The following is a 22,546-nucleotide window of genomic DNA, read 5'->3' as shown; positions in this document are numbered from 1 at the left end:
GTGTTGAATGTAAATTCCTGTGACATACTTCAACCTGCACATTAGGGCTTGCGTATAATAATTCAATCCCCCAAGGACTGCAGGCACATTTCTTCACTGAATTAATAATTACAACATAATTAACATTTTCACTTTATGCAGAACTTTTTCTCTAAGATCTTCTCTCCTGAACACAATGTGGAGAAGTCTTCACAAACATAATATGATTCAAATATTAACACGAGAAGGTCTGCAGATTCTGGAAATCCAAAACTACACACACACACACAAAATGCCGGAGGAAGCCAGCAAGTCAGGCAGTATCTATGGAAATGAATAAACAGAAGTTTTCTCAGGTCGAGACCCTTATTCAGGATGTGTTACCATTCAAGTATGACTGAATTTTCATAAAACATTTTCTAACTTGGAAGACTCTCTGGAAAAACTTGTTTTGATGATGGTGGAATGGAGGGGGCAACAGGGACATGGGTGCTGTCTGTGTGGAGTTTCCCTGTGACACAAGGGTTTCCCCTGGGTGCTCTGGTTTCCTCCCACACCTCAAAAACACGCTGTTGGGTTAACTGGTTACTGTAAATGACCCCTCAGTGTAGGTAAGTGGCAACATTATCAAAAGGAAGTTGATGGGTGTGTGTCTGAGAGAGAGAGGATAAGCTGCAGGGACACAGGGAAATAAGGAGGGAGAAATGGGGCTGATGAGAATGCTCAGCCAGCATAGAACTGATGGGCTGAGTGGCCTCATGCTGTACAGTAATAACTGCAATATCAAGGACAATAAATAATTTACTTACCACACACACCTAGCATTCAAAGTGTTAAATTTTACAACTCTATTCTTGGAAAGAGGACATTGAACGGGGTATATTTTGAAAGCTGCTGAGATTATACCATCAGACACTAGCAAGGAGAACAAACCTTTGTTTTTCTTCTTCCTTCATGAGACCGTTGGCACTCCCTCTCTCCCCCCTCTCTCCACTGCAGCCAACTTCCACAAGATGTTGCTGACTTCTAACGGCTCACAATTTCCCATGCAATCATCCACAATGAGTGCTGTAGGAATATTTCAAATCAAATCTGAACGAGCTTATGGCCAGCAGGTAGCCAGGTTCTTGGCAGACGTGGAAAATCTCAGAGCCACCAGGAGTCTGAATTTTCCCTATCATCTCACTGACCACAAAGCAGAGCTGGCTTATCCATGTCTTTATCAACAATAAGAAACACCACTTACATACACAGATCCATTAAGACAGTAAAGCATCCTAGCTGTTCTGCCAGGGATGATGAGGGATGAATACCCTAATTCTGCTCCTATGTCTTATGATGTTCTGTCGGACCAGAAAACTGCAATGCTCAGCATCCAAGATGAAATAAAAACCACAAAGAGAAGAATCTGCCCTTCTACCGTGCTTCTCCCAGTGAATGACCTCTTCCTGAAAGTAGGAAACTGCCATCACTGTGCACAGCAAGATCCAAATGCAACTATTTCATCTCACCATGTGCAGTGGAAACTATTTGATTCTATGCTAACGTGAGATTAAAACGCTGCCTCTGATAATTAATATTAGTTACTAACTATTCCCTGACATTATTGTAGTTGTACTTCCTGGGTTGCTGGCAGTCCTGGAGGAGTAATAGGTATTTTAATAGTGCTGTGAGACCTCCAGGGCATCAATATTTGAACTAAAGGTTTCTTGAGTGAGGGAGTCATGTATTCATTCTAGCTTCCTTTGCCCACACTTGCTTCAATTTAAATAAACATTCAATTATTCTCAGGACTTGGGTGTTGCCTTTTGCACACTTCCTTCCACAAGCCAGTTGAGTTTTTAATGACAGTCTGGCAGCTTCATCTTCACTTTACCCTAAGAACTACTTTTCACAGAGTCACACAGTGCAGAAACAGGCTTTTTGGCCCACTAAATCCATGCTGACCACTATCTTCTCCTTCCAACACTCAGCCTGTAGCCCTCGAGGCCTTGGTGATCCAAGTGCTTGTCTGGATTAGTCATCAATGCTAGACAGTGCCCGTCTCCAACACCGACTTGAGCAGAACACTCCATGTACCAACAATGCACTGGGTGAAAACATTCTTCTTCAGATCCTCTTTAAGCCTCTTTCTCATTACCCTAAACTGCTGTCCTCCAGTTTTCGACGTCTCTCCCATAGGGAAATGCTCTCTGTTACCTACCATATTCATATCTAACTAAACTGTATAAATCAAATCAGGTTTCCCTCAGCCTCCTCTACCCCAGAGGAAAGAAATCCATCTTATCCAGTCTCTCTTCAAAACTGAAATCTCCAAGGTAACTATCGGATGGACTACTAGTCCAAATGGCCTGTTGTACAATCTTTGGGGATGTATAGGTGCTCCCTCCATGAAGAGTAGGAACAGGTTGGGAGGTCATAGTCTAAAATGGATCACCATGGAAAGTGACCCACTTTCAATTCCCACCACTGTCCGTAAGGAGTTTGTACATTCTCCCTGTGACCACATGGGTTTCCTCCCACACTCCAAACATGTACAGTTTAGTAGGTTAAATGGTCACATGGATAGCACAGGCTCAAAGGGACAGAAGGGCCTGTTGCCATGCTGTACCTCCAAATAAAAAGAAAATTAAAACCTATCATTGAATATGCTGAATGGAGTGGTACATTATCCAATCTGGAGAGGTTGCACCTTGGTCTGCTTTCCGAAGGCTTTGTTAATTTCATCAACCAGGGAATATATTCGGGGTTGTGAGATAAAGGGAGCGGGAAGCTTCTGCAGGTGTATGTTTACTAGCAACTACAGCTCGAGGGTTGCAAAACTCTGAAGATTCTTGCTCTAAGTAGAGGCTCTTGTAGTGAAATAATGACTCCTCATTTGACATTCTCAAACACTGGACACAGTCTCTAAGCATCCATCTTGCCAATCCCTCTCACAGTCTTGTACATTTCAAAGAGATCACTGCTTAACTCTTCTAAATCGGAGCATAGACACCCCACTCCCTGTGTAGGGCAGATTCAGTGCCCCAGCTGACATTGCTGCTAGTGGCTGAGTGGGTGCGAGTGTTTCACAACAGACCACTAGGTGGCAGCAGTGGTTTTCTGCCAGCACCAAGGACTGATGAAGAGCTGCTGTGGACGGCTGGTGAGCTGAAAGCAAAGACTTTCTGAAGAAGCTTCAAGGCTCACGCCTGATTGTGTACCCAACCACCAGTATGTGAAAATCACAAAACGCTTCAACAGTATCATGGAAATTAGCTTCCCCTCCATGGGCCCTGCCTACACATCTCTCTGCCTCAGTAAAGAAGCCAACATAATCAAACACACACCAGATATTCTCTCTTCTGCCACCTCCTATCAGACAAAAGATACAAAAATCTGAAAGCACATTTCACCAGGCTCAAAGGCAGCTTATACCCCACTGTCACAAGACTATTGAATGGTTCCCTGGTATGATAAAATGGACTCTTGACCTCACGATCTACCTCATGAAACTGGATCCCCGGCTTCCTAACCGGAAGACTACAATCTCTGACAATATCTCCTCCTCGCTGACGATCGACACTAGCGCACCTCAGGGGTGTGTGCTTAGCTCACTGCTCTACTCTCTCTATACCCATGACTGTGTGACTATGTATAGCTCAAATACCATCTATAAGTTTGCTGATGATACAACCATTGTTGGTAGATATACCAGCTCGTTGAATGGTGTCACAGCAACAACCTTGCACCAACGTTAGTATGACGAAAGAGCTGATTGTAGTCTTCAGAAAGGGTAAGACAAGGGACCGAGAGAGTGAGCAATTTCAAGATCCTGGGTGTCCAGATCTCTGAGGATCTAACCTGGTCCCAACATATAAAGAAGGCAAGACAGTGGCTGTACTTCAATAGGATTTGGCATGTCAACAAATACACTCAAAAACTTCTATAGATGTACCGTGCAGAGCATTCTGACAGGCTGCATCACTGTCTGGTACGTGGGGTGGGGGGGGGGGTTAGTGTGGAGGGGACAACTGCACAGGACCTAAAGAAGCTATAGAAAGTTGTAAAATTAGTCAGCTCCATCATGGGTACTAGCCTCGGTGGTACCCAAGACATCTTCAAGGAGCGGAGACTCAGGAAGATGACATCCATTATTAAGTACCCCCATCACCCAGCACATGCCCTCTTCTCATTGTTACTGTCAGGAAAGAGATACAGAAGCCAGAAGGTACACACTCAGCGATTCAGAACAGCTTCTTCCCTCTGCCATCCGATCTCTAAAGGGAAACTGAACCTATGAACACAACCTCACTTTTAAAAAATATATATTACTTCTGTTTTTGAACTGTTTTCAATCTCTTCAATATACATACATATACTGACTGTAATTGATGTACTTCTTTACTTTTCCTTTCTGTGTTACCATGTACTGCATAGAACTGCTGCTGCGAAGTTAACAAATTTCACGACACATGCTGGTGATAGTAAACTTGGTTCTGCTGGGGAGGTTAGTGCCTGTGATGCAGCTGACTGACTTCACAACTTTCTGCAGCTTTTTTTTACGTCCTGCACAGTGCCCCCCTTACCAGACAGAAATGCAGCCAGTTAGAATACTCTCCACTCTACATATGTAGAAATTTGCGAGTGTCTTTGGTGACAATCCCAATCTCCTCAAACTCCTAATGAAATATAGCTGCTGTCAAGCCTTCTTCGTAAACACATCAATATGTTGGGCCTAGGATACATCTTCAGAGATGCTGACACCCAGGATCTTCAAATTGTTAACCCTTTCCATTTCTGATCCTTCAATAGGACAGGTGTGTTCCTCGTCTTACCGTTTCTCCATTATCAGTTCTTTGGTCTTACTGGCGCTGGGTGCAAGATTGTTGCTGCGACACTATTCAACCAGCTGATATATCTTGCTCCTGTACACCTTCTCGTCACCATCTGAAATTCTGCTAAAAAAATTGTTGTATCAGCAGCAAATTTACAGATGGCATTTGAGCTGTGTCTAGCCGCAGAGTCATGGGTGAAGAGAGAGTAGACCAGTGGGCTAAGCGCTTATCCTTGTGGTGCTCCAGTGTTGATTATCAGCATGGTGCAAATGTTACTTCCGACCTGCATGGTGAGGAATTCGAGGATCCAGTTGCAGAGGGAGGTTCAGAGGCCCAGGTTTTGGAGCTTTTTGATCAGAACTGTAGGATAGATAGATATACTTTATTGATCCCGAGGGAAATTGGGTTTCGTTACAGCCGCACCAACCAAGAATAGAGCATACCTATAGCAATACAAAAACCACAAACAATCAAACAACAAAATGCAAACTATGCCAGATGGAAATAAGTCCAGGACCAGCCTATTGGCTCAGGGTGTCTGACCCTCCACAGGAGAAGCTGCAAAGTTCGATGGCCACAGGCAGGAACAACCTCCTGTGACACCCAGTGTTGTATCTCGGTGGAATATGGCCGGAGTCCAACAGCAAAAAGTTCAATATCCAGTCTACAAACACGTTCCTCGATCGTAATATGACCCGGATTGCACCATCCGTTGTTAACCAGAACAGTAAGCACCCAACTCCTTTACGCCTACCGCTGTCAGTGCACTCCTGGTCAGCCCGAACGGTCTGGAAGCCGTCCATGGAAAAGTTCTGATCGGGTATGTCCTCGTGCAGCCTCGTTCCAGTGAAACACATAACACTGCACTCCCGAAATGTTCTCTGACGCCTGGCTAGCACAGTGAACTCGTCCATTTTATTACCCACCGAACTCCTCTTCTCCATAAGCCTCTGTTGTCTCGACCCGGTCCTCTTTCCTCGACTTTATGATCCCCCTCTGCATCCTCTGTGTGTTTTCCTCCAGATTTTAGTAGGGATGTCCGCCGTTCTGCTCGCTAAACCGGCCGGCATAAGCTCAGTCAGCTGGTCCCTGGAATAAACAATGCAACCATGCTTCTGTCCCACTAATGAGACGTGTTGGAATGTAACTACTTCCAGCACTAAAAACCCAAATAAAACTCTCTCTACCGGCATGTTAGAGAGGGTGCAGCTTCGACGTGTTACCGTGCAAAAAAAATACAAAACATAAGTTAAAAAGTAAGGAGAAAAAAGTAAGAATACTGGTCGGAACGGCTGTAACAGGCTGCATGCACGACCGGCACATGCGCACTATGATTGCGTTAAGCGCTGCGCTGCAGTCAATAAACAGCAGCCTGACATAAGTATTAGTATCGTCCAGGTCATCCAAGGCCATGTGAAAAGCCAGTGAGATCGCATCCACTGTAGATCTATTGTGGAGAATAGGCAAATTGCAGTGGATCCAGGTCCTTGCTTAAGCTGGACTTGATTCTGGCCGTAACTAATCTCTCAAAGCACTTCATCACTGTAGATATGAGTACAACTGGCCGACAGTCATTAAGGCAGCTCACCCTGCTACCCTGCTCTTCTTGGGCACTGCTACGATTGTTGCCCTTCTGAAGCTGGTGAGAACTTCTGACTGTAGCAATGAGAGATTGAAAATGTCTTTGAACACACCCACCAGTTGGCTGGCACGTTTTCAGAGCCCTATCAGGTACACTATTGGGCCATGTTTATTTGCTAAGGTCACCCTCTTGAAAGACGTACCAACGTCGGCCTCCAAGATAGAGATCACGGCGACCATCACAGCCTGGTACTGAAACACCAATGCCCTTGAATGGAAAATTCAACAAAAAGTTGTGGATGTGGTCCACTCCACCTTGGGAAAAGCCATCCCCACCATTGAGCACATCTACATAAAACACTGTCACAGGAAAGCAGCATCCATCATCAGGGACCCCACCACCCATGACATCCTCTCTTCTTGTTGCAGCCATCAGGAAGGAAATACAGGAGCCGAAAGACTCACACCATAGGGTTCAGGACCCGTTATTACCCCTCAACATCAGGCTCTTGAACCAAAGGGGATAACTTCACTCAACTGCACTTGCTCCATCATTGAAATGGACTCACTTCTAAGGACTCTTCATTTCAGGTTCTTAATATATATTGTTTAGTTATTCATTACTATTTTTTCTTTTTGTATTTGCACAGTTTGTTGCCTTTTGTACACTGGTTGAACACCCAAGTTGGAGAGGTCTTTCATTGATTCTGTTATGGTTATTATTCTATAAATTTACTGAGTATGCCCACAAGAAAATGAACCTCAGTGTTGTATGTGGTGACATATATGCACTTTGATAATAAATTTGCTTTGAACTTTGAACATACCTGGCCTTGGAGGGCACAGGGGAAGTCAAAAAACAAAGGAATAGGCTGTTCTGTCCATGTTGGCCATCAATAATTAATCTTATTTTATTGTTCACACATTCGCATCAACTCCCCATAGATTCCACCACACACCTACATAGTAAAGCATTTACAACTGCAATTATCCTACCAACTTGCACGGGAGCAGGGAGGAAATCAGAGCACCTGGTCACAGGGAGAACGTGCAAACTCTAAATAGCACCGAGGGATTGAACCCACATCTCTGGTGCTATGAGGCCATGGCTCTACCTGCCGTGCCACTACCACCCCCTAAAGGTGGTTTGGGAGGATCTTAGCATTTCTTAAAGCACTCTAGACTTAACAACACACACAAAATGCTGGAGGAACTCAGCAGCTTAGGCAGCATTTCAACATTTCATATTGAGACCCTGCTTCTGGACTGGAAAGGAAGGGGGAAGACACTAGAATAAAAAGGTGGGGTGGGGGGGAGGGGAAGGAGGATAGCTAGATGATAGGTGAAGCCAGGTGGGTGGGGAGGAAGGAATTTGATAGGAGAGGAGTGTACCATAGGAGAAAGGGAAAGAGGACGAGACCTGCAGGAGGTGACAGGCAAGGGAGAACAGGTAAGCGGCCACTGGGGAGAATAGAAGAAGAGGGGATTTAACAATCTTTGTTTGAAGCATAACTACTGTTTTGATGTAGGAAGCATGCCAACCAATCATGCACACAGAATGATCTCATACAAGGAATGTGATAAGGTCAACGTTTGTTCTAAATTATCTTAATTGAGGGTTGAATCCTGGCTTAGACCAAGAGAGAGAATTCATTCGAAATCCTAAATTCCTTCACTACATCTCTCTCATTTTTCCTTCATTAATATAGCTAACATCAGTTTCTTGTCCAAGGCTTTAGATAGTTGTGCTGAGTTCTTGACCCAACCTGAGGCCAAACTTTGTCTTGTAACACGCCTATAAAGCAACTCGGGAGGTTATCTGTGTTAATGGAGCCTAATCAATACAGATTGACAGCATTACAGAGTGTGGAATATTTTATATCCATATGAGAGACACTGATGGGACCTTAGATTCACAAACAAGAGATAATCTGCAGATGGAGGAAATCCAAGCGATATACACGACATGCTGGAGAAACTCAGCAGATCAGGCAGCATCTATGGAAAAGGGTACAGTCAACGTTTCGGACCAAATATCCATGGCCTCCTCTACTGTCGTGATGAGGCCACACTCAGGTTGGAGAAGCAAAACCTTATATTCTGTCTGGGTAGCCTCCAACCTGATGGCATGAACATCAGTTTCTTGAACTTCTGGAAATGCACTCCTTCCTTCTCTATTCCCCATCCCCTTTTCCCTCTCTCACCTTATCTCCTTGCCTATCCATCGCCTCCCTCTGGTGCTCCTCTCACTTTTTCTTTCTTTCATGGCCTCCTGTCCTCCTCTATTAGATTGTCCCTTCACCAACCCTGTATCCCTTTCGCCAATCAACTTCACAACCCTTTACCTCACCTCACCCCGCCCCCAACTCTGACTCCTCACCTTTTTTTCCTGCTGAAAGGATCTCAGCCCGAAATGTCGACTGTACTTTTCTCAATAGATACTGCCTGGCCTGCTGAGTTTCTCCAGCATCTGTGTGCATTACTTGGAGCCTTAGACTACTGTCTCTGCTGAGAGGCGTCACCACTAAGAGTGCAGCGCTCCATCAAGAATGCATCATTGGAATTTGAGAACAATTTGCGCTCAGGAATCAGAATTGAGGGTATTACCCATTGAGCCTTGGATGGAAGTTAGCAACCAGAGCACCCTCCTGGGCCGATCAACACATTAGGCAATCATGCGAAGGACGCCAGCAGCTTCATTTCATCAGAGTTGAGGAGATTCAGTATGTCACAAAGACTCTCGTAAATTTCTACAGATGTAAGGTGGAGTGCATTCTGACTGAAGTTCACTTGGTATTAAGGACAAGGGTCTCTGGGGGTGTAGTTTCAGCCAGCTCTATCGCAGGCCTCCCCAACAGAAGGTGGCATCTGTCACTAAGGATTCTTACCATTCGGGACATGTCCTCCTCTCCTTACTACCATCAGGGCAGAGGCACGGGAGTTGAAGACCCACACTCAATGTTTTAAGAACAGATTCTTCCTCTCCACCATCAGATTTCTGAATGGTCCATAAGTTCATAAACACTACCCTCATTATTCCTCTACTACACGACTTGTTTTTGTAACATAGTAATTTTACATCTTCTACTGTACTGCTGCTGCAAAACAGCAAATGTCACAACATATGGTGCCTATAAAAAGTATTCAATCCCCAACCTCCCCCCCCCCCCAGAAGTTTTCATGTTTTATTGTTTTAAAACATTGAATCACAGTGGATTTAATTTGGCTTTTTTTGACACTGATCAACAGAAAAAGACTCTTCCATGTCAAAGCGAAAACAGTCTCTACAAAGTGATCTAAATTAATTACAAATATAAAACAGAAAATAATTGATAGCATAAGTATTCATCCCCTTTAATATGGCACACCACATCATCACTGGTGCAGCCAATTGGTTTTAAAAGTCACATAGTTAGTTCAATGGAGATCACCTGTGTGCAGTCAAGGTGTTTCAATTGATTGTAGTGAAAATACACCTGTATCTGCAAGGTCCAATTGCTAGTGAGTCAGTATCCAGGCAAAAACGACACCATGAAGACAAATATACTATCCAAGCAACTCCATAAAAAGATTACTGAAAAGCACGAAGTCAGGAGATGGATACAAGTCACTGAATATCCCTTGGAGTATAGTTAAGTCATTCATCAAGAAATGTAAAGAATATAGCACAGTTGTAAATCTGCCTAGAGCAGGCAGTCCTCAAAAACTGAATGACCATGCAAGAAGGGGACTAGTGAGGGAGGCCACCAAGAGACTGATGACAACTCTGGAGGAATTACAAGCTTCAGTGGCTGAGATGGGAAAGACTGCACATACAACAACTGTTGCCCGGTTGCTTCACCAGTCGCAGCTTTACGGGAGAGTGGCAAAGAGAAAGCCACTGTTGAAAAATACTCACCAATCTTGACCAAAGGCAGCATCTGGGAGACTCTAAGGTCAGCTGGAAGAAGGTCTATGGTCTGATGAAACCAAAATTAAGCTTTTTGGCTGTTGGTCTAAACACTATGTTTGGTGTAATCCAAACACCGCACACCATCAAAAACACACCATCCCTTCTGTGAAGCATGGTGGTGGCTACATCATGTTGTGGGGATGCTTCACTGCAGCAGGAGTTGGAAGGCTTATGAAGGTAGAGGGTAAAGTGAATGCAGCAAAATACAGGGAAATCCAGGAAGGTAACCTGAGGCAGTCTACAAGAGAACCTGCAACTTGGGGGATTTGTTTACCAGCAAGACAATGACCCCAAGCATAAAGCCAAAGCTACACAGGAATGGCTTAAAAACAACAAAGTTAATGTCCTGGAGTGGCCAAGTCAGAGTCCAGACTTCAATCTAACTGAGAATTTATGGCTAGACTTGAAAAGGGCTGTTCACTCACGATCCCCATGCAATCTGACAGAGTTTGAGCAGTTTTGTAAAGAAGAATGGTTTAAAAAAAAATGCAGTGTCCAGAAGTGCAAAGTTGACAGAGACCTATCCACACAGACTCAAGGCTGTAGTTGCTGCCAAAGGTGCAACTACTAAATACTGACTTGAAGGAAGTGAATACTTGTGCAATCAATTATTTGTGTTTTATATTAGTAATTAATTTAGATTGCTTTGTAGAGATCTGTTTTCACTTTGACATGAAAGAGTCTTTTTCTGTTGATCAGTGTCAAAAAAAGCCAAATTAAATCCACTGTGATTCAAAGTTGTAAAACAATAAAACATGAAAACTTCCGGGGGGGGGGGGGTGCAGGGGGTGAATACTTTTTATAGGCACTGTACATATATCAGTGATGATAAAACTGATTCTGATAATCTTTCATTTTCCTTCTCCACAGAGATGATGCTTTATATTCATTTGTATCCAGAGAGCAGTGACTTGCTTTGGGAATATTTTCTCACTCATTATGGATTTTAAATTTTGGAATTTTGATGACACAAATGAAAACTAGCAGGTAAAAATGAAGTCACCACAACTGAAGATCTATAAGCTGGTGATCAAGTTGCTTGATTATTGTTTTTAGGAACGGCTGTACAACATTCAAAAAGTACACCCACTCATGGTGACCAGCATAAATAATTCTATTATACAGCTCCTTCAACATTTTTAATATCTTGGGATCAGTTCCACCAAAAGGGAACCAATGGCCAATGTTATTACAGAAGGATTTTCAAGAACCAAACAGAAATGATGTTTTCTCCGTTAAAACAGTTGAACAAACAAAAGGGTTTCCTCAGTAAAAGAAAGGAGTCAAACATCAAACCACCAGTAAAATCCTGAACCCGAAAAGCTCCTTTGAAGAAACATATTTGAAGTGCAGAATTTCTGGTTATGGGTGATTGAAATGAGAAATCTTTAGCTGTGCATGGACAGTTGGCAACATGACCTGCTAATTAAATCCATGTGAACCAGTCTCATCTTAAAAGAGCTCCCAAACATTAGCTTTCTCAACTTCAGTCTAGTCAATCAACCAAGCAACACAGCCTTAAACCTGACACCAGCATAATGCGAATCCTGTCCCTAACCTATTTATATCTGTATTTTAACCAGATCTGTACATAAGGATTACATATTCCATCAAATCAAGCTAACTGACTCAAGTGGCAAATTATGCTCGGTCATATGCAAAAGGGAAGATTTTGAGCGTATCAAAAGTAGTTTCCACAATGTAAAACTCACTAACTTTCCAGACTGCAAACACAAGGAAATCTGCAGATGCTGGAAATTCAAGCAACACACACAAAAAATGCTGGTGAACGCAGCAGGCCAGGCAGCATCTATAGGAAGAGGTACGTTTGGCATTTTGGGCTGAGACCCTTTGTCAGGACGAACTGAAAGAAGAGATAGTAGGAGATTTGAAAGTGGGAGTGGGAGATCTGAAATGATAGGAGAAGACAGGAGGGGGACGGATGGAGCTAAGAGCTGAAAAGTTGATTGGCAAAAGGGATATGAGAGGATCATGGGACGAGAGGCCCAGGGAGAAAGAAAGGGGCGGGGGGGGGAACGAGTGAGAGAGACAGAGGGAGAAAAAGGGTGGGGGGGGGGAGAGAAGAGAGATAAATAAATAAATAAATAAATAAGGGATGGGGTAAGAAGGGGAGGTGTTCCTCCAACAACACCTTATATTCTGTCTGGGTAGCCTCCAACCTGATGGCATGAACATTGACTTCTCTAACTTCTGTTAATACCCCACCCTGCCCCTTCGTACCCCATCCCTTATTTATTTATTTATTTATTTATTCTTCTTTCTTTCTTTTTTTTCTCTCTCTCTCCCCCCCCTCCCCTCTCTTTTTTCTCCCTCTTTCTCTCTCACTATAACTCCTTGCCCATCCTCTGGTTCCCCCCCCGCCACTTTCTTTCTCCCAGGCCTCCTGTCCCATGATCCTCTTCCTTCTCCAGCCTCGTATCCCTTTTGCCAATCAACTTTCCAGCTCTTAGCTCCATCCCTCCCCCTCCTGTCTTCTCCTATCATTTTGGATCTCTCCCTCCCGCTCCCACTTTCAAATCTCTTACTATCTCTTCTTTCAGTTAGTCCTGACGAAGGGTCTCGGCCCAGAACGTCACCTGTACCTCTTCCTGTAGATGCTGCCTGGCCTGCTGCGTTCACCAGCATCTTTTGTGTGTGTTGCTTAACTTTCCAGAATAGAAAGTTTTCTTCAGGCAAACTAATAAAAAACACAATTAGTTTTCCATTGCTAGTTAGGCAATGAAGCAACATATGTGTTATCAAACCCTTCCAAAATTCAGTCCCACCAAATTTGCCAGATCTGAATCTATGTTCAGTGTAGCTGCACCACACTCTCAGCACGTACAACAGAAGATGCGTTTTTACCCTTCAGTATCCAAAACAATATAGCACCTCTCTAGCTTATGTTAATCACTTAACTGCATTACTGACTTGCTGCACACTTGTAAAACAAAACTGATGGCAAACAGCTATGTGGCATTAGCAACTTTATGCTGCGTTTAAAGGGCAGAGATATTGTTTCAGGCTTACAGTGTATGATGAACCTGCTTGTGAGACTGTAACAGAATGCGTCCCATCATCCAGATGTACTGACAGATCCCAGCTCCTTTCTCCTCGTTTAACAGCGGGAGCCCTGCAGACAGAAGTACAAAGAACATTTTATTTTTGAGAAGATGAGAAAGATGTGCTCAATAAACCTAAATCATAGGGATGCATTAAGGAAATTACATTACTAAGTGTCACTTAGATTTGAGTCTTATTTTTATAAATGCTCATCTTGTGTATATTTTGAAACATTTTCTGCCCAACCATATCACTTTCATCAGCAGCCCTGATAAGTTGAAAGAATCTTTGCCCACAAAACAAAACATGCCCTCCCCATGAGAACAACATTTCAGTTAAAAATAAAATCAAATCTTCACATGTGCAATTGCTGCAAAATGTACTTATAAAATTCTTATCATTATGTCTGCACACTCAAATCTGCAATTATCTCTAGTATTCTTTATTTTAATTTTTATGTATCACTACATTAAGATCAACATCGGGCAACTAATCAAAGAAAGAAAAACTCAGTGGTTAAAGCCACTTTTAATCAACTCTTTGAAGACAGAAAACATTCCTGGGCCACAAAACAAAACGACAATTCTATCTTATATTCAGAGAACACAGTGGTGGAAGGAATGTTTTGATCAATCGTACATTTTTCGACTCAGCAACAGCGGGCATCAGCATTTTAAGGGAATCTATTTTTTTCTGGATATTTGAGAAGCAAAGAGAATGTTAGTCTACAACAGAAGTATAGGCCATTTTGCCCCTCTGCTCTGTACTGACATTGCTGCACAAGACCCCTCTCATCTCACTCCATCATCAAGGACCTACATCATCCAGGCTAGTCTCTCTTCTCTCACCATCACCATCAGGCAGGAGATACAGAACCCTTAGGTTCAGGAACAATTACTGCCCTTCAACTATCTGGCTTCTGAACCAATATAGGTAACTCCACTCACCTTGAAGACAGAATATAGTATTTGAAGACAGAATATAGCATTAAATGGTAAGACTCTTGGCAGTGTGGAGGATCTGAGAAATCTTAGGTTCCGTGTTCATAGGACACTCAAAGCTACTGCGCAGGTTGACAGTGTTGTTAAGAAGGCATATGGTGTTCATCAACCGTGGGATTAAGTTCAAGAACTGTGAGGTAATGTTACAGCTATATGAGATCTTGATCAGACCCCACTTGTGTTCAGATCTGGTCACCTCACTACAGGAAGGATCTGGATACTACAGAAAGAGTGCAGAGGAGATTTACAAGGATGGTGCCTGGATTGGAGAGCATGACTTATAAGACGCTGGAGGAATTCAGCAGGTTGGGCAGCATCCGTGGAAACAATCAGTCAGCGTTTCGGGCCGGAACCCTTCGCCGGAACGTTGACTGATCGTTTCCACGGGTGCTACCCGACCTGCTGAGTTCCTCCAGCGTGTTGTGAGTGTTGCTTTGACCCCCAGCATCTGCAGAGTATTTTGTGTTTGCATGTCTTATAAGAATAGGTTGAGTGAACTTGGCCCTTTCTCCTTGGAGCGACTGAGGTGAACTGTTAGAGGTGTATAAGACAATGAGAGGCATTGATCGTGTGGATAGCCAGAGGCTTTTTTCCAGGCCTGAAATGGCTACCATGAGGGGGCATAGTTTTAAGGTGCTTGGAAGTAGGTACAGAGGAGATGTCAGGGGTAAGTTTTCCACACAGAGAGTGGTGGATGGGTGCAATGCACGGCCAGCAAGATCTTTTAAGATGGGTACGTGGAGCTTATAAAATTAGAGAGCTATGCCGTAGGGTAATTCTAGCCAAATTCTAGAGTAGGTTACATGGTCGACACAACATTGTGGGCCGAAGGGCCTGTAATGTGCTGCAGGTTTCTATGTTTGTATGTTTCAATGCTGAACTTACTCCAAAGCTATAGACTTATAGAGCAATAGGAAAGTACAGCACAGGAACAGCCCCTTCGACCCATCTAGTCCATACTGAACCATTTAAGCTGCCCACTCCTATCGACCTGTGCCGGGACCATAACCGTCCATACCGCTACCATCCATGCACCTATCTAAACTTCTCTTAAACATTGAAATCAAGCTCCCATGCACTACTTGTGCTGGCAGCTTGTTCCGCTCTCATGACCCTCTGAGCGAAGAAGTCCTGCTGAAGGGTCTCAGCCCGAAACATCAACGGCACTCTTTTCCATAGATGCTGCCTGGGCTGCTGAGTGTGTGTTGCTTGGATTTCCAGCATCTGCAGATGTTCTCTTGTTTGTTTAAAGATACGATGGTTATCAATTGTTGTGTGATAAACCCTGCTCTGAGTTCTTCAGTTAGCATAATATCTGCTCAAGGTGAACAGAGATAGAGCTCAGAATCAGGATTACTATAGCTGACATCTGATGGGAAGTTTGTTGTTTCTCGGCAGCAATGCACTGCAACACATAAAATAAAAATAAATTACCAAAAAAAAGGAATGACCAGGTAGTGTTCATGGACTGTTCAGAAATCTGTTGGTGGAGAGAAAAGGGTGTCAAAGATTATGGGGAGAAGGCAGGAGAATGTGGTTCACAGGGCAAATAGATCAGCAATGGTGTAGCATACTTGATGGCCTAATTCTGCTATGTCTTATGGAAGAAGCTGTTCCTGGATCGTTCAGTGTGGGTCTTCAGGCTCCTGTACCTTCTTCCCGGTGGTAGTAACAAGGATATGGCAGGTCCTGAGTGTCGAGGGCCCTTAGTGATGGATACCACCTTATTTATTTATCTAGAAATGCGGCCTGGCCCAAAAAACGCACCATGCAGCAACCCACCTATTTAACACTAGCCTATTCTCAGGACAATTTACAACAACCAATTAACCTACTAACTGGTAGTCTTTTTTTTGGCGTGTGCCTGCGTGCGTGTGAGTCTGTGCGTCTGCGTGTGCATGCGTGCGCATCTGTGTGTGCGTGCGTCCGTGATGATGTCTTTTTCAAGGCTTTTTACAAGACGCGGAGCGGGAGAGAGAGACTGTGTGGCGTGCCACTCCGCACACAGACATTTTCACAGCATTTTTACTTTATTTTTACGAGGTTGAGTTGCGATCTCAACACTCAACCCGGCACGGATAAGCATACTCGGGAGCGGACCCGACTGGTTTCGAACCCAGGAGCCTCCGCTCCCGGGTCCGGCGCCCATGTCATTGCGCCACCAGCCGGCCCCTAACTGGTAGTCTTTAGGCTGTGGGAGGCAAGCCTGGAGCACCCAGAGGGAACCCGCATGGTAAGGTATAAATTCCTTACAGACGGTGCTGGAATTTAACTCCAAACGCCTATGCCCTGAGCTGTAATAGTGCCATGTTAACTGCGATGCTACTGTGACACCCCTTCCTGAAGTACTACCTGCTGAAGATGTCTTCAATGGTGGGGAAGGTTGTGCCCATGAAAACGACTTATGTGGGCATAGAAAGCATTGATCACTATTGCATTACTGGGTTTACCACTAGTAAAGCAATTTAAATCCAACAATTATTCTTCAACATCACACCATTCTACATGATGTGTGAAATGTAGGATCAAAAAGAGAGCTGTCTTAAGTCCATCAATAAAACTATAAATGATATGTAGCTCAACTCCATTTCCCCAGTTTGGTTCCACAGCTCTCAATACGTATGCCTAACCAGAGTTGCTCATACAAACACATTTTTAATTAGGGCTCTGAGCACTGTTTTAATGCTGGCACTGTGCATTTTTTGCATTATATTAACTTATAAATAAAGCTGAAAAGAATTCAAACAATCCTGAAGTTGTGCAATCCTCACTATCACCAGGGTTTGGTTTAATAGTTTAATTATGTTTTGCACCAATCTGCTATTTTTGCTTCAAATAATATGCCCACAGGGAAGTTGATTTAACAACAATATATAGAACCAGGACATTTACAGCTGCAGCATTATAAAAATAGAACTTTGCACTTCCCCAAAAGCACATAAATCACAATCAATATAACAAAAAAACAACTATGTGATCAATAACTTGGCTTTGTTCCGTGAGCTTTACTTAAAACAACTTAGCTAGATTCCTTTTATGTGGAAACTGGCATAATATTTGATTATGATCTTCAGAAAAAATGCATTACAAATGTTAACATTCTAAAGAGTGTACACAACTATTACTATTTGTTAAACTGAACATTCAGATGGTAGTAATCCTTCAATTAACCTACCCTATTTTATTTAAAGTTCAAGATTGTATTTCTATTAAAAATACAACAGACAGTTTCACAACATACACAGTGATTTTTTTTCCCAAGAATCTGCCCAGGTTGGAACTGCCCAAATCTAAATTGTGCTTGTTAAAGCTACACCCCACAGTGCATTGGTGAATTTAGTTAAAATGTTAAACAAGCAAAATTCCTTACTCATCTAGAAAATGCAGGACTCTCTTCCAATATTTAATCCAATTATTATTTCGTCTGCACTCTAAACCTACAATATGCAATTGAATGGCATCTTTAAACAAATAAACATGTCCTAAGGTGCTTCACAGTAGTCCTCAAGCTAAATTTGAGAGCGAGCCAAACACAGTGATATTGAAGGACTTAACCTCATGTCAAATACTTCATCACAGGTCTGATCATTTTACCCTGCCCACCATCGCCCATCCAACCAATTAACAGATCCAAGCTTAAACTTAATAGGACTGTTGCCAGTGTCCAATGGGGAGCCTGAAGACACAAGCTCATCATTTTAGGAACAGGTTCTTCTCATCCACCATCAGACTTCTGCAAAGTCCATGATGCTACGGATGCTACCTCAGCAATCCACTTTGGCACTTTTTATTTATTTATTATGACTTAGTATTTTTTTTTTACGTCTTGCATTGTACTGCTGCCGTATAACAACACATTTCACAACATAATTCCAGTGATAATAAACCTGAATCTGAGGTCTTTCAGACCTTGCTAGCAATCAGCTCAATGACAATGAGGTCCAAGGCTCAATACTTCATAATTCTGGCACAAAGCCCTTCCTCTTTTTCCCACTTCATCCCACCCACCTACCAATGCCCCCGCTTCAGCTTCTCAGGCCAAACAATTGCAAAGGCAGCAGATTATAAAAAAGCACCATTCACCACACTAAATTTCAATTTGTTAAAGGTTCAAAGGTTCATTTTATTATCAAAGTACGTATGCAGAACACAACTCCGAGATTTGTCTTCTCCAGATAGCCACGGTATACAGAAAAATCATGGTGGTCATTGAAAGAAAAGACATCAAACCTGCCCCCCATAGCACAAAAACAAAAAGAAACAAAAACTTACAAACCCCAAACGCCCCAACTGCCCTGGAAAATAGCAACTAGAATGTCAAACCCCAAACCCCCTCCCTCACAAAAAAACTAATATATCGCCCACAAGGAAAAAAAATCAGCAACAATAACATCAAAGCCCCAATCCCCTTTCTTGCACAAAAAAGCTAAAAGGTTACCCACCCGGAAAAACACCAAGAACATTAGACCCCAAATCTCAAACCTCCCCAGTCACAAAAAACTGATATATCACCCACATGGAGAAACAGCAACAAGAACATCAAACCCAACCCCCCAGCACACCAATCGACAACAAGAAAGAATGGGCGAAAAACACAGGAAAAAAACATAGAACTGAAAGTGGCCACCATGAGCTACTATTATGTAGCTTTTACGTTTGAATGCCAATGACACTGCCATAGGAAAAACTACAAGACGTTATTAAGAAAAATATTCTTTATTGTTGCATTATTTATGCTTTTTATTTTTAAGGAAGATAAATTTAGAGCAATTATTTTAAATCAGTTTATTGATTTTACTATGCTTCAGTGTTTGTCATTTTTTGGAAATATTTGTGTTTGCACTATAAAAGGATCTAATTTAGGAGTGAATTCTGTTTTTAAACAACTTTACTATTCAGCGAAAAGATCATTAAAAACCTTTAGTCATAACTTGCACAGCAAGAGTCACAAATATCAAGAATAATGCTGCCGTTTTTTTGAGGAGCTAAGGTCAGTTCTTGCACACTGGAGAAGTCAGTCATTCATCTGAAATGATTTCAGAGAATTTGCAAGACCAGGAAAGATATGTTATGCAAGCACATCGAAGTATTCAGTTGAGGTAGACTAGCACAGCTACATAGAGACTACAAAGCAGCCCTCCCACGGTTCATGAATAAGTCAAGGAAATGATCAGAAAAAAAAGAAGAGATGTTTGGACAGATGGCCCACTTAAAACACATGGGATAAAGTGGCAGCAATTTGAATGAAATGTTAGATTTTGTTAATAATTGGTCTTTATTCTCTGTAGTCCCCAGATAAGTAAATGAATAAATTCTTTAAGTGTTACAAGTATGAGACTTGCTGACGAAAAAAAACTATTTATGAACTTTACTGCTGGAGCCCAAGAAAAGGACAAAAATGTAAAAATTACAATAAAACCTCAAGTATATTCTACATAAAAGGAAGGTCAGGATTAAAGGAATTTTAAATAGCATGAATCTGTTCCAACTAAAACAATACTGAGGATTTATTTTCTGTTCATTCTGCACTTTGAATAATCATTGAAAGTCTCCACCATGGACAACAAACTTAAGACTTATAAGGAAAGACTTCTTCCCAAAAGCACTACCATAGATATACTATATGTTAGCACTTCAATAAAAAAATAAAGTTTAGTTTACTAACTGATGTTCCTAAAATTTGAATAATTGCAATGCATGTTACCCATGCCCACTTGTCTAGTCTTCAGAATAAGCCCATCCTTTAATTAAATTACTTGTTCTTCAAACACTGCACAATCAAATTCCAACTGTGACTGAATCAACCAATAAAGCCCTCCTAGAACAACAACTTATGTTTGTAGAGCACCGCTACCATAGCAAAATAAAAGAGTTCCAAGGTGTCTCGTTGATAAGGCTACCAAACAAATCTGGGCATATAATAATATTCTGCTTTATTCAATTAATAGGCTCAAGATCCCTCATTCCTACTGCTCCCACTAAATACTTCATGATCTTACAGACACCTTCCAGCAGTTTGTTTAAGAATCGCCACTGTTTCTGAAAAGTCAATTCAGATATAAATATAATTGATTATGTGGATTAGTTAATGAGCCATAGGCCGAAAGACCATAAGACCTAGGACAGAATTAGGCCATTTGGCCCTTCAAGTCTGCTCTAACATTCCATCATGGCTGATATATTATCCCTCTCAACCTCATTCTCCTGCCTTCTCACCATAACCTTTGACGGAATGATTAATCAAAAACATATCAACATCCACCTTAAATATACCTAATGACTTGGCCTGCACAGAAATTAAGAATTCCACAGATTCACCACCTTCTGGCTAAAGAAAATCTTCCACATCTCTGTTCTAAATGAACATCTCCAAATTCTGAGGCTGTGCCCTCTGGTCTTGGACTCCCTCACTATCGGAAACATCTTCTCCACATACACACTATCCAGAGCTTTCAATATTTGATAGGTTTCAATGACATTCTCCCTCATTCTACTAAACTCCATTGAGTACAGGCCCAGAACCATAAAACACTCCTTATATGTTAACCCTTTCATTCCTGGGATAATTCTTGTGAACCTCCTCTGGGCTGTCTCCAACACCAGCACATCCTTTTTTTAGAGAAGGGGCCCAAAATTGCTTACATTACTCCAAGTGCAGTCTGACCAATGGCTTTTAAAGCCTCAGCATTACATCCTTGCTTTTGTATTCTAGTCCTCTCGAAATGAATGCTGACATTACATTTGCCTTTTTACCACCAACTCAACCTCCAAGTTAACCTTTAGGGAATCCTGCATGAGGACTCCCAAGTACCTCCGCACCCTCTGATTTTTTAAAATTTTCTTCCCATTTACAAAATATTCAACACCTTTATTCCTTCTGCCAAAGTGCATGACCATGTACTTCCCTACACTATACTCCATCTGCCACTTCTTTGCCCATTCCCCCAATCCAGTAGTCCCCAACCTCCGGGCCGCAGATTGATACATTGCCACGAAGCATGCAGGGGTGCAGCAGTGGCCGGAACGCACCCAGCACATCTTTAAGAAAAAAGCCAAAATAAACAAGCTAATTAATTAGGTGCCGCCTGGCACGTAAATGTCGGCCCAGATCAGAGGTGATTGCTGATTGCGTTGCCTCTGATCTGGGCTGATATTTACCTGCCGGGTGGCACCTAATTAATTAGCTTGTTTATTTCGGCTTTTTTCTTAATGATGTGCTGGGTGCGTTCCGGCCACCGCTGCATTCTTTGCGGCAATGTATCGGTCCGCGGCCCGGAGTTTGGGGACCACTGCCCCAATCTGTCTAAGCCCTTCTGCAGACACCCTATTTCTTCAACACTACCTGCCCTTCCACCTCTCTTGGTATCCTCCGTAAACTTGGCCTTAAAGCCATCAATTGCTTCATCCAAATCACTGAGATACAACGTGAAAGGAAACAGTCCCAACACCAGTCCCTGCAGAACACCACTAGCCATCGGCAGCCAACCAGAAAAGGCCCCCTTTATTCCTGTACTTTGCCTCCTGCCAGTCAGCTAATTTTCTCTCCTTTCTAGTCCCATAATACCATGGGTACTTATTTTGTTAGGCAGCCTCATGTGCGGCACCTTGTCAAAGGCCTTCTGAAAATCCAAATAAACAACATCCACTGACTCTCCTTTGTCTATCCTGCCTGTTATTTTCTCAAAGGATTCCAACAGATTTGTCAGGCAAGATTTTCCCTTTGGAAAACCATGCTGACTTTGTTCTATTTTATCATGTACCTCCAAGTACTCCAAAATTTCATCCCTAATAATAAACTCTGACATATTTCCCACCACTGAAGTCAGGCTAACTGGCCTATATTTTGCTTTCTTCAATCTCCTCCTGTTCCTAGAGCATGGCTGGCCTGCATCAGACTAGTTGAGTGGTGTTGAAAGGACAACCTTATACTCAGTGTCAGTAAGACCAAGCAAGATTGTGGTCTTCAGGAAGGGGAGATTGAGAGAACACGCACCAGTCCTCATCGAGGGATCAGCAATGGAATGGTCCAGGTGTCAACATGTCAAAGGATTGATCCTCTGCCCAACATTTTGATGCAATTATGAAGAATGCATGTCAATGGAAGTATTTCATTAGGAGTTTGAAGAGATTTTGTATGTCACCAAAGATATCAG

At 42.6% G+C, this 22,546-nt stretch overlaps 1 protein-coding gene across 3 annotated transcripts in view; it reads right to left on the bottom strand.

Annotated features, from left to right (window-relative positions):
• The window catches only part of pcca (propionyl-CoA carboxylase subunit alpha), a 495,020-nt gene that overhangs the window by 124,834 nt on the left and 347,640 nt on the right, over window positions 1–22,546 (bottom strand). For all 3 annotated transcript variants that reach the window (XM_072258848.1, XM_072258849.1, XM_072258851.1), the window contains one exon: window positions 13,360–13,462. In XM_072258848.1, coding sequence (XP_072114949.1) covers window positions 13,360–13,462 — 103 coding nt within the window. The remainder of the gene's footprint in view (window positions 1–13,359; window positions 13,463–22,546) is intronic.

Source organism: Mobula birostris, chromosome 5 (genome assembly GCF_030028105.1).
Source record: "Mobula birostris isolate sMobBir1 chromosome 5, sMobBir1.hap1, whole genome shotgun sequence".
Classification (NCBI taxonomy): Eukaryota; Metazoa; Chordata; class Chondrichthyes; order Myliobatiformes; family Myliobatidae; genus Mobula; species Mobula birostris.
This window is presented reverse-complemented; position numbering and strand designations above follow the sequence as displayed.